Genomic DNA, 16,296 nt, shown 5'->3' with positions numbered 1-16,296 from the left:
TTTTAAGTAATCCCATCTCACTTACAACTCACTGACCCAGAGATCCTGTTACATACACATACACCTCCTCCCACCAGCACACACACATATTCTTTTCAAGGTCCTTTCTGGGCATCAATATATCTGTGTACAATGTTTGGTTGTCTGGGAAAAAATAGTTTGTGTGAAATATTCCTTGGGAAAGTAAAGGAGTGAATATCGGTGCAGAGATAAAGATTGACTCTGTCCTTGTGTACTTCCAAATTTCACGCTCTGTTCAGAAGAAAACATACTTTTTCCCAGAACTCTGATTCGCTGTATTGGACCTGACCAGAAGTGAATCCAACCAGTAAAAACACCTGGGGGAGTGAGCAGCTCACACAGCTCCTCCCCACGGACTCTCTGATTCGCTTCGGAGTCAAATGGGAAGGAAGAGTCAAAACGTCTCCGCCCCAAAATATGGATATGAATACTGTTGTTTATTCATGTAAATGCTTCCTGTTTTCTGACTGGCCGGTCCCGATACCTGTATCGCACAGCAGTAGAAATTGAAAGTCCGGAGTACTCTGTAAACTTGTATACGTGTTTTGTTTCTTACGAGTAAAATCAGATTATTGTTATAACCTTTATTCCGGTGTTTTGAATTCCTTCTTTATTAAATAGAACCAGCCTCATCTAACGAACGGCGCGTAGCGGAGGTGGGCTTTAAGCCACCATCCACAGTGTTTGCTACAACAGTACGCACTAAGCACAACAACGGGAGAGACGAGAAACTGCGACACCGTTGGCAGAAGGAAGAATGGAGAGAAATATGTGGAAATAATACCATCAATAAAATGTTACCTCTCATTTATTATATATGAAGAATTACTTTTCAAACATTGATTAAAGCCAATCTTAAAATGATTTAACAAACGCCTGTTTGAGACTCCTCAGTGCACACAAACACATCACTTGGAGAAATAAATAAATACGGATATGTTATTTAAAACCACCTCGAATATGTTGTGTTAATGTAATGAAATGTTTTCTCATAAATGATGCGGTAAGCAGGAGGACAGAATTACGTCTAAACTGACGCCGTTTTGCATTTCTATAGGTTGTAGATACGAGCATGGTTTTATATACTATCACGTTTAATCGTGTTTTATGCCGTTTGCCAAGACTTGATAAGTGGCTCGTAAAACCCAGGAGGTATGGAAACTAAGAACACCATATGTGGTAAACAGCTAATATAACACAACACATTGTATTTCCTTTAACTGGTGGATTCTGGATATATAGTTGCTGATCGAAAGCTGGAACACAAACCACCAAATACAACACAATAATTCAGATCCAGTCGTCATGACTACACTCCGGAGGGATTCCCCCATCATTTCTTACAGTTTCTCATCAAGGGGGGGGGTCTCCTGTCCCCGGGACAAACACACTGCCTGAGGAAGGTTATGTGTATTTTTTTTGTCATTAACCTTTTTCGGACCACTTATTTATTTATGTTGGTGACGATCCGACCTCCATGCTGCTACTCTGGTTCAAACTGCATCCACCAAACAATATGATTTATCTCCACCTCCCCAAAATAACCTAAATCTGACACGGTGTGAGATGTCTTTTTTAGCTGTTCTGTCGTCATTTCCTGCGATCTTCTTCATGCAGTCAGTCAGAATGAATGAATGAATGAATGGGCGTTTCTTTGACTATTTATAGGCAAATATGGGCGTGACGTGAAGCCCGCAAAAGCTGCGCTGCATTTCGAGTCGATTGTGATTTATAAAGGGAAACAGGCGTAGGAAGTGCCGTACGCACTTCCCTCGCCGGTACGCAATGTTTTGTGAATCGGAAAATGTCGGAACATTTCTGTACCTATTTTTTGCTTTGTACTACGTAAGCAAACTTCCCACGTGAATCCTACGCAAGGCGTTATAACCTGCAACATGACTGAGCGCGGCAGGAGCATGGAGTGATTTCAGAGAAGACTTGAACCTCTAAAAGTTCAGCACAAAAGATGTGAAAGGCGGCTTTCTCCTACAGTTTCAGTACAGGTAAGATATTAAGATAATTTATTTGTGATTGTTGATTCTACATGCCTTAATGAATGCTAACCTTGCAATATGCTATTTTACCATGAAGAAAATCATCACATCTAAAACATTTATTGCAGAAAGAAATTGTCTAATTTATTTGTTATGTTGCATTTTTAGGTAATTGTGAAATAGTAGATTTTGAGTTTTAATTAAGAGTTTTAAGCATTTTTAAAAACAATAATGTGAAATGTCTTCTATTTTGTGATCATAATATGTGCCTGTGGTTCTCTAGAAAAGTATTTGATATAGTGCTTTGTGTAGTATCCGCTGGTGTCTTGTATATCATGCTATATTTTGGATTTGAGTGATTTTATTTGGACGTTTCACTTGGTATAGATAACTGGAAAAAAATAAAGCATTGATATTGTGGCATGAAAGCTTCAAATGTGAACTCCATGTCATCAGTTTTAAGACAGCAACATATTTTTAGAGATTAGCTTACTTCCACCTAAGATAAGTCACTCAAATTCATCATTTGCAGTTGAATTGATTTTGCACCATTACTTTTTTCTCACTCACTTCCACCTATGTGAATATTATTATTGTATTGTACTGTACTTAAGTTTAATTCAGAGGTACGTGTACTTTATTTGAGTATTTCCATTGTATGCTACTGTGTACTTCTACTCCACTGCAGTTCAGAGGTATATGGTGTACTTTTACTCCACTACATGTATTTAATACCTTTAGTTACTTCACAGATGTGGATGAATGATGTGAAATATAATCAAGTGTTAAATCAGACTTTAGTTCCACCTGGAGTAAATCCACAAGCTACCCTGCAGTATACAAAGTCATTCAAACTAGCTGCACCTTTACCAGCTTTGAGAACACTTTCATGATCAATCATTATAAAACATAGGGTTAGGGTTAGAAGAGGGTCAGATCTTGTACTTGAGTAAAAGTAGAAGTTCTCAGATTGTGTACTTGAGTAAAAGTAGAAGTACTCAGATCTTGTACTTGAGTAAAAGTAGAAGTACTCAGATCTTGTACTTGAGTAAAAGTAGAAGTACTCAGGTCTTGTACTTGAGTAAAAGTAGAAGTACTCAGATTGTGTACTTGAGTAAAAGTAGAAGTACTCAGATCTTGTACTTGAGTAAAAGTAGAAGTACTCAGATCTTGTACTTGAGTAAAAGTAGAAGTACCAGAGTGTAGGAATACTCTGTTACAGTAAAAGTACTGCATTCAAAATGTTCCTCAAGTGAAAGTATAAAAGTATTCTCATCAAAATATAGTGAAAGTAGCGACAGTAAAAGCAGTCATTGTGCAGATTGGTCCATTTCAGAATAATATATATGATATGTTTTATAATGATTGATCATGAAAGTGTTCTCAAAGCTGGTAAAGGTGCAGCTAGTTTGAATGACTTTGTATACTGCAGGGTAGCTTGTGGATTTACTCCAGGTGGAACTAAAGTCTGATTTAACACTTGGTTATATTTCACATCATTCATCCACATCTGTGAAGTAACTAAAGGTATTAAATACATGTAGTGGAGGAAAAGTACACCATGTACCTCTGAACTGTAGTGAAGTAGAAATACACAGTAGCATACAATGGAAATACTCAAATAAAGTACACCTAACTCTAAATTAAACTTAAGTACAGTACAATACAATAATAATGCATATTTTATTTATTTCACATTTGAATAAAGCAATGTTAATTCTGATTACAATTCTTTAAATTCTTCCCTTTAAAATGTGTACAAAAAGTACTGATAAGACTACCGTTAAAGTACCGGATTGATAAGAGTAGTAGTACCGTTAAAACCTTAACGGTCCCATCCCTATTTATAATGCATGTACACGATTTAATTTTTTGACACCATGATGTTAACTAAATTAAATGTTTGAGCAATAAGATTCTAGTTAATGATGGTGATGTACCGAACTCGTTTTATACAGACCAAATTCACTTAATGAATTAATACAGATAACAGTTTTTGTTATTTATACATGGAATGTATGGCTTTCCTTATTTAAATGTATTATACTGTTTTTAAATGAAATATTACAATGACATGATAAGATGAATGCAGTATTCAAAATGTTCTGGCTAAAGGTTCTGTATATCACCATGCTTCTAGCGTCATGTTAGTAAAAGTGTTTTGTTGAAATTGTTTCAGGTGGAGGATCTGACCTTTCCACCCCCAAGGACAGACCTGTCCAGAGTGATGAGGATGAGGGCTCGGATATGGAAAGTGAAACATATGAGAATGGTAAATATTCCATCCATTATGTATTTTGAAGAAAAAAACCAGACAACACTAGACTGCTAAATACATATGAGTGCACTCAGCAGGTGAAGTTGTGACAGCTGATGGACTTGAAATACATTACTATTACAGTTACATTATACTTGAGTCAGAAGAACCAACGCACCATTAAATAACACATTAATTCAACAAAGTATGCCTAAAGTCTGCTGCTCACTGATGTACAGGAGAGTGAGACAGTGGTGTGAAACCCATTCTCTGATGGTACAGCTGAACTCTGCTTTTGTGCAGTCTGGCTTAGATGATGTCATGATGCAGATACTATGTAGAGAGCTGCTGCGGGCTGGTGAAAAGTGATGCTCTCTGTAGAGCTTATCACCAATCACTGTAGAGATTCAGGTCTAATGTTTTTCAAAACTATCTTACCCATTAGGAAAATAGCAGCTCCCAAAAAGATGATGTTTGCAGACTTCTGCATATTGTTAAATGTACATTTATGATTTTTTATATCTTATGAATGAAGAATACAATATTAGGTAATTCAAGGATGATGGAAAAAACAATTCATGCAGAAGACTTATGTTCCTTTTTTTGTTGAATTCTTAAGGCTCCTCATAGAAAAAAATATTATTTTCAGATGTATATAATGTGTTAACGCAAAATGATCAAAATGGAGGATGACATTCAAAATTTGAATGTCAGCAGTTGAACACACATAAACCTTATAGTACCTGAGGTCTCTTTGTCCAAAATAAACAAATGTTTGTCTTGCTGTTATAGATCAGAGCCCAGGAAAAGGCCAGGCTAAAACACTCCAAAAGAAGAAGCAGGCAAGAGGAAGAAATAAGGAGGGAGAGAAAGACAGTGGTAATTAAAATATATTTTACATTATTTGTTATATTATATTCTAATATAATAAACATCATCACTTTATGATTCAATCCTCAAAGACATTTTTGTGAAATTGTCATAATTAGCATAAATATTGTTAAGTTATGGAAAAAAGTGTGTTTTGTTTAATCCCAGTGACCTTAGCCTTTGATCTCCAAAATCTAATCAGTAAATCGCTGAGTCCAAGTTCAAAAAAGTAATGCAAAATTATACAGAGTCACTTAAGGCATTCCCAAAATATCGCAAAAATACGTAAGACTTAAGGTCACACATTGATCTTCAAAATCGAACTAATTCACCATTGAGTCAAAGATGTGTGCCATATGTAAGCATATTCCATTGTTTCCCATGTTTGATTGAATTACAGTTTTTAATTTTTGTCTTTTTGTCTATCTATAGTAGCACCCAGAGTCCAAAACAAGCGGCCCTGGATTGAAGGCGAAAGGACTGCGATAAAAAAACATCTCCATGGATGAACGGCGAGTTCCAGGAAAGGATGACTGTGAGAAAAAGAGAGCACTTTAAACAAAAGGTCTTGGAAGGAACGTGAAAAACTATGTTCACAACCAAATTGTGACACTAAATCGGCAATCGGCGTCAAAGATGCTCAATTTCTAATCTCATTTTCCCTTTGAGATGGCTAATTCCGAAGGGCGCTTATTCTTCTTTTTGTGGTGTTCCCTATCCTGTATTGTGTTCTTCAGGTGTTTGACATGTTAATGGTCTGCAAAGCCTCCAGAGGTAGTTTATTTCCTTTTTGAACTTTTAAATAATTGCACATTTCACATTGTACAATCATCGTACAGTCGGATTACATGTAGTGATTGATCTATACAGGGTTAAACGCGTGTTTGAATAGGAGACACACAATTAACACTTTCGCCACGGACTCGGACAGTCTCCGTGTGTTATCTGCAGGTACCGTTGCCTTCTTGCTGTGTTGTGTAATATTAAAGCATGCACTCGGGCACAAACTGCAGATAAAACTTCTCCAACCCGCATGTAAATTAATAAATATAATACTGGTACCAGATATGGCATTCATTGCAGTTTTGTTGGAAGTTGTTTTGTTGATACTGATATTCATTAGATTATTTCATGTAGGTATATCAGCAAGTATATCATAAAAAGCTATCTGTATTTTTGTACAGCAGTCTAATCGATGGTCTGAACATTAATTGTATGCATTATGTTCTCTATGAATCTCAAACTGTTCAAACCCTTTTTAAATTACTTAAAAATGAAATTGCAGCTAAGAATAACTTCAAGCTTTACACAGAAGCTAGCTTAACTAGTCTCCTATGGTGTTCCCCATTATGTATCAAAACTCAACAACGCCCAAAGACCAGGTCCTCACTTCGATACCAAACTGGCTTGAAAAGTTGTATTTTTCCTTTGTTTTTAAAAAATAAGCTGAGGTGGTAACTTAATTCAGGGGGTCACCTAGTGCTGAAATGCAGAATTAACTTCTCTCTAAGTATAGCAGAAAGGGTGGTCCTCACTCCCCATGTTAATTGACCCGGTCCTCACTTCAGGGGTCATGCAGGAATGTGTGTGTGTGTGTGTGTGTGTGTGTGTGTGTGTGTGTGTGTGTGTGTGTGTGACCCCTCTGGGACCGACAGGGGGCGGTACTGCTTTAAACTGTGAGCAGAAGAAGAACCCTGAAGTGACGTCAGAAGCACTTCCAGTTTGTTGTTGTTTCTGCTCAAAAGTCGGATTTATTTTCTCATTAAGTTTCTTTTTATTTCATTATAATGTAAAAAATAAGAGTCACTTTTATGAATGCATGGTAATAACAACAACGTGCTCAGTTAGCCTCAGTTAGCTCCAGTAGCTCCAGTTAGCTCTTGTTAGCTCCTCGGCTACCTCCGGAGCTCCAGCAGCAGCAGCCTCTCTCTCCCCGGCAGCAGCCTCTCTCTCCCCGGCAGAATGAGCCTCTCCCCCGGCCTCTACTCGCAGCTCTCCGCGGTGATGGAGGCTGTGGTTCTCTCCGCGGTGGCCGGCCTACAGAAGCTGGTTTCGGGAGGACCAGAGCTGCTGATCCGCCTGGAGCTCCATGCCGGGCAGGAGGCTCCAGACCCGGACTCAGCGAGGGACCAGAGCCGGGAGAAGATGGTGAGGAGGACCGGGGTCTGAGAATACTGCAGAAACACACTTTCAGATTGTTTTATATTTTCTGCTCCTTTTGAAAACCAGAATACTTTAAGATTTAGTCATAATATATATAATATGATTATGTTTCATTCTACAGGAAATCAGACTGTTAAACACCTGAACTGTGAAGAGCATCCATGAACATCTGATTGCAAATCATTGATCTAATATCTCATATTCCATGTTCTTGTATACAGACTCTTCTGGCACTATTTCTATTTTATTTGTATTTTCTTGCACATCTCATCCTCTTGCTCTATTTTATCTGTTTTATGTGTTTTATGTCCTATATATATTCATGTTGCTCTGCTGGAGGAGCCTTCAGTTTCTCCTCTCCATCTCCTCTGTAGCTGCTGAGTTCACGGAGAGAGAGACGGCATTATAATCACTTTAGAAGCTGTTAAAGTGAAACTGTCAGTGAACCCCTAAATACCAGAACCCTTTAGTGATCAGATGAAGTCTGAGATGCTCCTTGCATCCCAGCAGCTCCATGTGTGACATCAACACACATCAACACACATGAACAACAACAACATGTAACATCACAGCAGGATCAGAGAGAGCTGCTCAAAGAGCCTTCAGCGTGATCTGATCTGTAGCTCTGTGTTCACTGAGAGGTCTTCAGAGGATGCTTCAGCCTGACTGGAGCACGGAGGATGCTTCAGGCTGACCTTAGTGATCCCCATCAGATGGTAGCAGTTCAGATTGTCTGTCAGAGCATGCTTTGGGTCCAGATGATGCTGCTGAGCCTCTCACCCCTAGATACCACCGGGTCCGTCTGCGGCGCGTTACTGCCACTCTAGTCAATGGGTGCTATTCCACCACACGCGGCGCGTTACGGCTCAGAAGCGGCTCAGAAGCGGCTCAGAAGCGTCTCGGCGCAGGGCTCCTCTAAAATTAGGATGAATCCTATTTTTGACGCGACGCAGCCGTAACGTAATGTCGGGCAGGCAGGAAGTGGAACATTCAGAGCATATATATATATATACGATATATACACCCACACAAACTTTCAAGTAGGAGGAGAAATGCCAGCGTTCTCCTCCGAGGCACTGTGTAAATTATATATATAGAATAATTATGATGATGAATGCATTACCACTGAAATACAGCAACACATCTTTGATTCATGTCGTTTATAACTGGGATATTACAGTTATTATTAACTTTGTCTGTACAAAGTAGCCTGTCCAGGAAATATGCCCAAATCAACAAAAACTGCGAGCCGGCAGGCAAGACGCTCCGCTTCTGAAATGCTTCTGAAACGCGTCTGGTGGGGTATGACGCCGGAGGAGGCCGGACCAAAACCGTGACGCAGACGGACCCGGTGGAATCTAGGGGTCAGGGACCCTCAGTGAGTCTGGAGACCCTAACCTTGACCTCTGACCCCCAGGTGCAGTTTGCCTCTCTGATGGAGACCCTAACCTTGACCTCTGACCCCCAGGTGCAGTTTGCCTCTCTGATGGAGACCCTAACCTTGACCTCTGACCCCCAGGTGCAGTTTGCCTCTCTGATGGAGACCCTAACCTTGACCTCTGACCCCCAGGTGCAGTTTGCCTCTCTGATGGAGACCCTGGGGAGCGAGGCTTTGGGGAAGATCTTGAACATCGTGGAGGAGGCGGAGCTTCAAGGAGAGGAGAACAGATCTGAGACCAGTTTCATCCACATCCTGAACCACGTGGGTACGTACCCCCCCTCTATAAAACATAATCAATAAAGGCTTCTCAATTCTCTAATTTCCCCTCCTCGACTCCTATCCTCGACTCCTATCCTCGACTCCTCCTATCCTCGACTCCTATCCTCGACTCCTATCCTCGACTTCTATCCTCGAGACTTAGTCCCGCCCACAGGAGATGCGAGCGGAGGAGTCGAGGAGTCGAGGAGGGGAAATTAGAGTATTGAGATGCCTTCATGATGTCATAATGTTCTCCAGGTGCATGCTGGGAGTTCTCTGGTTATCTAGTAGTCTTCTCTTTAGCGTTTTAACATCTTGTAGATCGCTGATTTATTGCTTTTAAAGTGTCGTTTGTTTGTCTGTTTGTTTGTCTGTTTGTTTGTTTGTTTGTTTGTTTGTTTGTTCGTCTGTCTGTTTGTTTGTTTGTCTGTTTGTTTGTTTGTTTGTTTGTTCGTCTGTCTGTTTGTTTGTTTGTTTGTTTGTTTGTCTGTTTGTTTGTTTGTCTGTTTGTCTGTTTGTTTGTTTGTTTGTTCGTCTGTCTGTTTGTTTGTTTGTCTGTTTGTTTGTTTGTTTGTCTGTTTGTCTGTTTGTTTGTTTGTTTGTTCGTCTGTTTGTCTGTTTGTCTGTTTGTTTGTTTGTTTGTTTGTTTGTTCGTCTGTCTGTTTGTTTGTCTGTCTGTTTGTTTGTTCGTCTGTTTGTCTGTTTGTCTGTTTGTTTGTTTGTTTGTTTGTTCGTCTGTCTGTTTGTCTGTTTGTTTGTCTGTTTGTTTGTTTGTTCGTCTGTCTGTTTGTTTGTCTGTCTGTTTGTTTGTTTGTCTGTTTGTTTGTCTGTTTGTCTGTTTGTTTGTTTGTTTGTCTGTTTGTTCGTCTGTTTGTTTGTCTGTTTGTTCGTCTGTTTGTTTGTTTGTTTGTTTGTCTGTTTGTTTGTCTGTTTGTTCGTCTGTTTGTTTGTTTGTTTGTTTGTTTGTCTGTTTGTTTGTTTGTCTGTTTGTCTGTTTGTCTGTCTGTTTGTTTGTCTGTTTGTTTGTTTGTCTGTTTGTTTGTCTGTTTGTTCGTCTGTTTGTTTGTTTGTCTGTTTGTTTGTCTGTTTGTTTGTCTGTTTGTTCGTCTGTTTGTTTGTTTGTCTGTTTGTTTGTCTGTTTGTTTGTCTGTTTGTTCGTCTGTTTGTTTGTTTGTTTGTTTGTCTGTTTGTTTGTTTGTCTGTTTGTCTGTTTGTTTGTCTGTTTGTTCGTCTGTTTGTTTGTTTGTTCGTCTGTCTGTTTGTTTGTCTGTTTGTTTGTCTGTTTGTCTGTTTGTTTGTTTGTTCGTCTGTCTGTTTGTTTGTTTGTTTGTCTGTTTGTCTGTTTGTTTGTTTGTTTGTCTGTCTGTTTGTTTGTCTGTTTGTTTGTCTGTTTGTTTGTCTGTTTGTCTGTCTGTTTGTTTGTCTGTTTGTCTGTTTGTTTGTCTGTTTGTTTGTTTGTTTGTTTGTTTGTCTGTCTGTTTGTCTGTTTGTCTGTTTGTCTGTTTGTTTGTTTGTTTGTCTGTTTGTCTGTTTGTTTGTCTGTCTGTTTGTCTGTTTGTTTGTCTGTTTGTTTGTCTGTCTGTCTGTCTGTTTGTTTGTTTGTCTGTCTGTTTGTCTGTTTGTTTGTCTGTTTGTTTGTCTGTTTGTTTGTCTGTTTGTTTGTCTGTCTGTCTGTTTGTTTGTCTGTTTGTTTGTTTGTTTGTCTGTTTGTTTGTCTGTTTGTTTGTCTGTTTGTTTGTCTGTTTGTTTGTCTGTGCAGCCCTTTGGTCTGGAGGTTTTAAAGTGCTTTATAAATAAAGCTGTATTGAATAATAACTGGAGTTTCCTCTCAGAGAACGAACACTCGTACGGAGCCCGACTGCAGAGCAACGACTTCAACACTCAGGTGAGACCGTGGTGCCTTCACTGACCTCTGACTGCTGGTGGTGCCTTCACTGACCTCTGACTGCTGGTGGTGCCTTCACTGCCTTCACTGACCTCTGACTGCTGGTGGTGCCTTCACTGACCTCTGACTGCTGGTGGTGCCTTCACTGACCTCTGACTGCTGGTGGTGCGTTCACTGACCTCTGACTGCTGGGTGGTGCCTTCACTGACCTCTGACTGCTGGTGGTGCCTTCACTGACCTCTGACTGCTGGTGGTGCGTTCACTGACCTCTGACTGCTGGTGGTGCCTTCACTGACCTCTGACTGCTGGTGGTGCCTTCACTGACCTCTGACTGCTGGTGGTGTGTTCACTGACCTCTGACTGCTGGTGGTGCGTTCACTGACCTCTGACTGCTGGTGGTGCGTTCACTGACCTCTGACTGCTGGTGGTGCCTTCACTGACCTCTGACTGCTGGTGGTGCCTTCACTGACTGCTGGTGGTGCGTTCACTGACCTCTGACTGCTGGTGGTGCGTTCACTGACCTCTGACTGCTGGTGGTGCCTTCACTGACCTCTGACTGCTGGTGGTGCCTTCACTGACCTCTGACTGCTGGTGGTGGTGCGTGCAAGGACCTCTGACTGTTGGTGCGTTCACTGACCTCTGACTCACTGTTAATGGTGCGTTCAATGACCTCTGACTGCTAGTGGTGCGTTCAATGACCTCTGACTGTCTGCTCATGGTGCGTTTACCTCTGACTGTCTGTTAATGGTGCGTTCAATGACCTCTGACTGTCTGTTAATGGTGCGTTCACTGACCCCTGACTGTCTGCTCATGGTGCGTTTACTGACCCCTGACTCTCTGCTCATGGTGCGTTCAATGACCTCTGACTGTCTGCTCATGGTGCGTTCAATGACCTCAGACTGTCTGCTCATGGTGCGTTTACTGACCCCTGACTCTCTGCTCATGGTGCGTTCAATGACCTCTGACTGTCTGCTCATGGTGCGTTCACTGACCCCTGACTCTCTGCTCATGGTGCGTTTAATGACCTCTGACTGTCTGCTCATGGTGCGTTCACTGACCCCTGACTCTCTGCTCATGGTGCGTCACCAGGAGACCTCTGACTGTTGGTGCGTTCACTGACCTCTGACTCACTGTTAATGGTGCGTTCAATGACCTCTGACTGCTAGTGGTGCGTTCAATGACCTCTGACTGTCTGCTCATGGTGCGTTTACCTCTGACTGTCTGTTAATGGTGCGTTCAATGACCTCTGACTGTCTGTTAATGGTGCGTTCACTGACCCCTGACTGTCTGCTCATGGTGCGTTCAATGACCTCAGACTGTCTGCTCATGGTGCGTTCAATGACCTCAGACTGTCTGCTCATGGTGCGTTTACTGACCCCTGACTCTCTGCTCATGGTGCGTTCAATGACCTCTGACTGTCTGCTCATGGTGCGTTCACTGACCCCTGACTCTCTGCTCATGGTGCGTTTACTGACCCTGTGTGTGCAGAAGCAGCAGGAGGCGTTTGAGGGCCAGTCTCAGGGTCCGTTTGTTCCAGCGCTGACGCTGAAAGACGATCGAGGCATCGTGGACCTGGAGGTCATCGCTGAGAGTGAGAAAACATGTTTATATTCATTACAGCAGCAGCTGACACGCTCTGAAGAACCTTCTGTTCCAGCATGACTGAGTCTCCCTGAACTCCTTTGGGATGAACCTCTCGCCCAACATCAGTCTGACCTCACAGATGCTCAAATCTGAGAGAAAAGGAAAGAATTATTCGAAACATTGAAAAATATCGAAATCCGGAAAAAAAAAAAATTTGGTTTAAATGTAAAAGAGGTTAGGGAGGAAAACATTTATTTTAGGTAAAAGTGTAAAAATTCGGAGACAATTTTTCATTATTAGAATTATTAAAAAATTGAAATTCTGAAAGAAAATGAATTAGTTTAAAAAAATTAAGAATTCTGTAAAAAAAAGTCAATTCTGAAGAAAAAGTCTGAGAAAAAAAAACAATGGAAAAAAAAAAGGGAAAAAAGTAATTTTTTTTCCAAAAAAATTACTTTTTTTCTCAGATTTTTTACTTTTTTCTAAAGATTCTGATTTTATTTCAGAATTTACTTTCCTTAAGAATTGACTTTTTTTGAAAAAAAAATTCTTTTTTTGAAAAAAAAATACTTTTTTTGAAAAAAAAGTCAATTCTTACAGGAAAGTAAATTCTGAAATAAAATCAGAATCTTTAGAAAAAAGTAAAAAATCTGAGAAAAAAGCCAATTCTGAGATGAATGGGCGTCCCACAGACACTCCAAGATATTTGAAAAGCCTTCCAAGAAGAGAGGAAGCTGTTAGAGCTGCAAAGAGGACTTAATTATAATGCTGTCACTAAAGCTATACTTTAGTCCATAGAGTGAATGTGTGGTGTTTCCTGCAGGAGCTCAGCAGCTGATCCACAGGGAGGAGGAAGTGTCTCAGAGCAGCCTGAAGTCTCAGCAGCTGATCCACAGGGAGGAGGAAGTGTCTCAGAGCAGCCTGAAGTCTCAGCAGCTGATCCACAGGGAGGAGGAAGTGTCTCAGAGCAGCCTGAAGTCTCAGCAGCTGATCCACAGCAGAGAGAAACCCTTCAGCTGCAGCGTCTGTGGGAAAACCTTCAACAGGCAGACGCAGCTGAATACGCACAGCATCGTGCACACGGGCGAGAAGCCGCACACCTGCCAGGTGAGATATGATAAGGTAAACTGTGTTCAGTGATCCTCTGTCAGCATCGTGCACACGGGCGAGAAGCCGCACACCTGCCAGGTGAGATATGATAAGGTAAACTGTGTTCAGTGATCCTCTGTCAGCATCGAGCACACAGACCAGCAGCCGCACGCCTTCCAGGTGAGACCAGACTGTGTGTCTTTGAGCCGCTGCCACTTCTGTTCCTTGATTTCTGCATCACCGACCGACTTCATATTTGTCCATCCCTCCATCCCTCCCTCTCTCTCTCTCTCCATCCATCCATCCATCCATCCGTCCATCCACCCATCCCCCCCCTCTCTCTCTCTCTCCATCCTCCATCCGTCCATCCCTCCATCCCCCCCTCTCTCTCTCTCTCTCCATCCATCCATCCATCCATCCGTCCATCCATCCATCCATCCCTCCCTCTCCATCCATCCATCCATTATCCATCCATCCATCCCCCCCTCTCTATCTCTCTCTCCATCCATCCATCCATTATCCATCCATCCACCCATTATCCATCCATCCATCCATTATCCATCCATCCATCCCTCCATCCATCCATTATCCATCCATCCATCCATCCATCCATCCATCCATCCATTATCCATCCATTATCCCTCCATCCATCCCTCTCTCTCTCTCTCTCTCCATCCATCCATCCATCCATTATCCATCCGTCCATCCATTATCCATCCATCCATCCCCCCCTCTCTCTCTCTCCATCCATCCATCCATCCATTATCCATCCATCCGTCCATCCATCTCTCTCTCTCTCTCTCTCCATCCATCCATCCATCCATTATCCATCCATCCATCCATCATCCATCCGTCTGTCCATCCATCCATCCATCCATCCCCCCCCCTCTCTCTCTCTCCATCCATCCATCCATCCATCCATTATCCATCCATCCGTCCATCCATCTCTCTCTCTCTCTCTCTCTCTCCATCCATCCATCCATCCATTATCCATCCATCCATCATCCATCCGTCTGTCCATCCATCCATCCATCCATTATTCATCCATCCATCCATCATCCATCCGTCTGTCCATCCATCCATCCATCCATTATCCATCCATCCATCCATCATCCATCCGTCTGTCCATCCATCCATCCATCCCCCCCTCTCTCTCTCTCTCTCCATCCATCCATCCATCCATTATCCATCCATCCGTCCATCCATCCATCTCTCTCTCTCTCTCTCTCTCCATCCATCCATCTTCTCCCTCTTATCCGTGGTCGGGTTGCGGAGGTAGCAGTTCCAGCAGAGAGGCATCCTCACCAGGTGCTATCCTCACCAGGAGGCATCCTCACCAGGTACCAGCTCTTTTTTTGTCACAACGGTGTGGTAAAGCGACTGCAGTAACCACTCTCGCTGCTCCGACTCTCTCCGGCCCATCTCACGCTCCATTGTTCCCTCACTCGAGAACAAGACCCCGAGATACTTGAACTACTTGGGGTAAGGACTCATTCCCTACTTGGAAGGACAGTTTCCTGCTGATAACCATGGCCTCAGATTTGGAGGTGCTGATCCTCATCCCAGCTGCGAGCCGATCCAGAGAGAGCTGAAGGTCGCAGACCCGATGAAGGCCTTAGAACCACATCATCTGCAAAAAGCAGTGGTGCAATCCTTAGTCCCACCGAACTGCAGAACCCCTCCCCCCACGACTACTACATCTTCTGTGGTTCCTCGGGTGTGGGAGAAACCTGTTGTTGTCTCACTTCCTTCTGTGGTTTCCTCGGGTGTGGAGAACCTGTTGTTGTCTCACTTCTCTCCTGTGGTTCCTCGGGTGTCTCACTTCTCTCCTGTGGTTCCTCGGGTGTCTCACTTCTCTCCTGTGGTTCCTCGGGTGTCTCACTTCTCTCCTGTGGTTCCTCGGGTGTCTCACTTCTCCCCTGTGGTTCCTCGGGTGTCTCACTTCTCTCCTGGGTTTCCTCGGGGTGTCTCACTTCTCTCCTGTGGTTCCTCGGGTGTCCTCACTTCCTCTCCTGTGGTTCCTCGGGTGTCTCACTTCTCTCTGTGGTTCCTCGGGTGTCTCACTTCTCTCCTGTGGTTCCTCAGTGTCTCACTTCTCTCCTGTGGTTCCTCAGGTGTGCTTACGGACCTTCAACATGCTTCAGAACCTTCGGCGCCACATGCAGACTCACGTGGATCGGAAGCTCTTCGAGTGCTCTCTTTGTGGGAACGGCTTCACGCGGGCGTCGACTCTCAGAACCCACCAGCTGATCCAGCCGGGCTGAAGCCTCTGAAGTGCCCCGTCTGCCCTGAAGCCTTCAGGAACGCCGTGAACCTGAAGAGCCACCAGACGATCCACAGCGGGGAGAAGCCTTCAGCGTGAGCTCTGTGGGAAGAGCTTCAGGCAGGCGGTGAACCTGAAGATCCACCTGAGAACCCACAGGTGTGTTCTGTTTGGTTGTGTACATTCAATGCTTTTCATTTATTGTCATTTGTACAGAGCTAGTTTCATCCCCACAGGCCATCAGACTGTCAAACACCTGAACCTTTGAAAGAACATGGGGACCTGGTTCTGGATCAGGAGAACCACACCTTAGACCCGCTTCCTGACCTCATGTCAACAAGCCATGGTTAGAGAAGAAGAACTACAGTGGAGATGTGACAATGAGAACCTGAGGTCCCAGGCTCCTCCAACAGAGCAACACAATAACACGATCAAAGTGCCATAGAATCTAGAATAGAAATAGAATAGAAT

General features: G+C 42.8%; 1 protein-coding gene across 1 annotated transcript; it reads left to right on the top strand.

Annotated features, from left to right (window-relative positions):
- Positions 1 to 6,858: 6,858 nt before the first annotated feature.
- LOC117498793 (zinc finger protein 540-like) lies at positions 6,859 to 15,826 on the top strand. The gene is made up of 6 exons (XM_034150943.1): positions 6,859 to 7,290; positions 8,876 to 9,011; positions 10,837 to 10,889; positions 12,378 to 12,480; positions 13,297 to 13,580; positions 15,677 to 15,826. The coding sequence occupies exons 1-6, from the start codon at positions 7,105 to 7,107 to the stop codon at positions 15,824 to 15,826; spliced, it is 912 nt and encodes a 303-aa protein (XP_034006834.1). The 5' UTR covers positions 6,859 to 7,104.
- The last annotated feature ends 470 nt before the right edge of the window (positions 15,827 to 16,296 follow it).

This window comes from Trematomus bernacchii, unplaced genomic scaffold (assembly GCF_902827165.1).
Source record: "Trematomus bernacchii unplaced genomic scaffold, fTreBer1.1, whole genome shotgun sequence".
Taxonomy (NCBI): Eukaryota; Metazoa; Chordata; class Actinopteri; order Perciformes; family Nototheniidae; genus Trematomus; species Trematomus bernacchii.
This window is presented reverse-complemented; position numbering and strand designations above follow the sequence as displayed.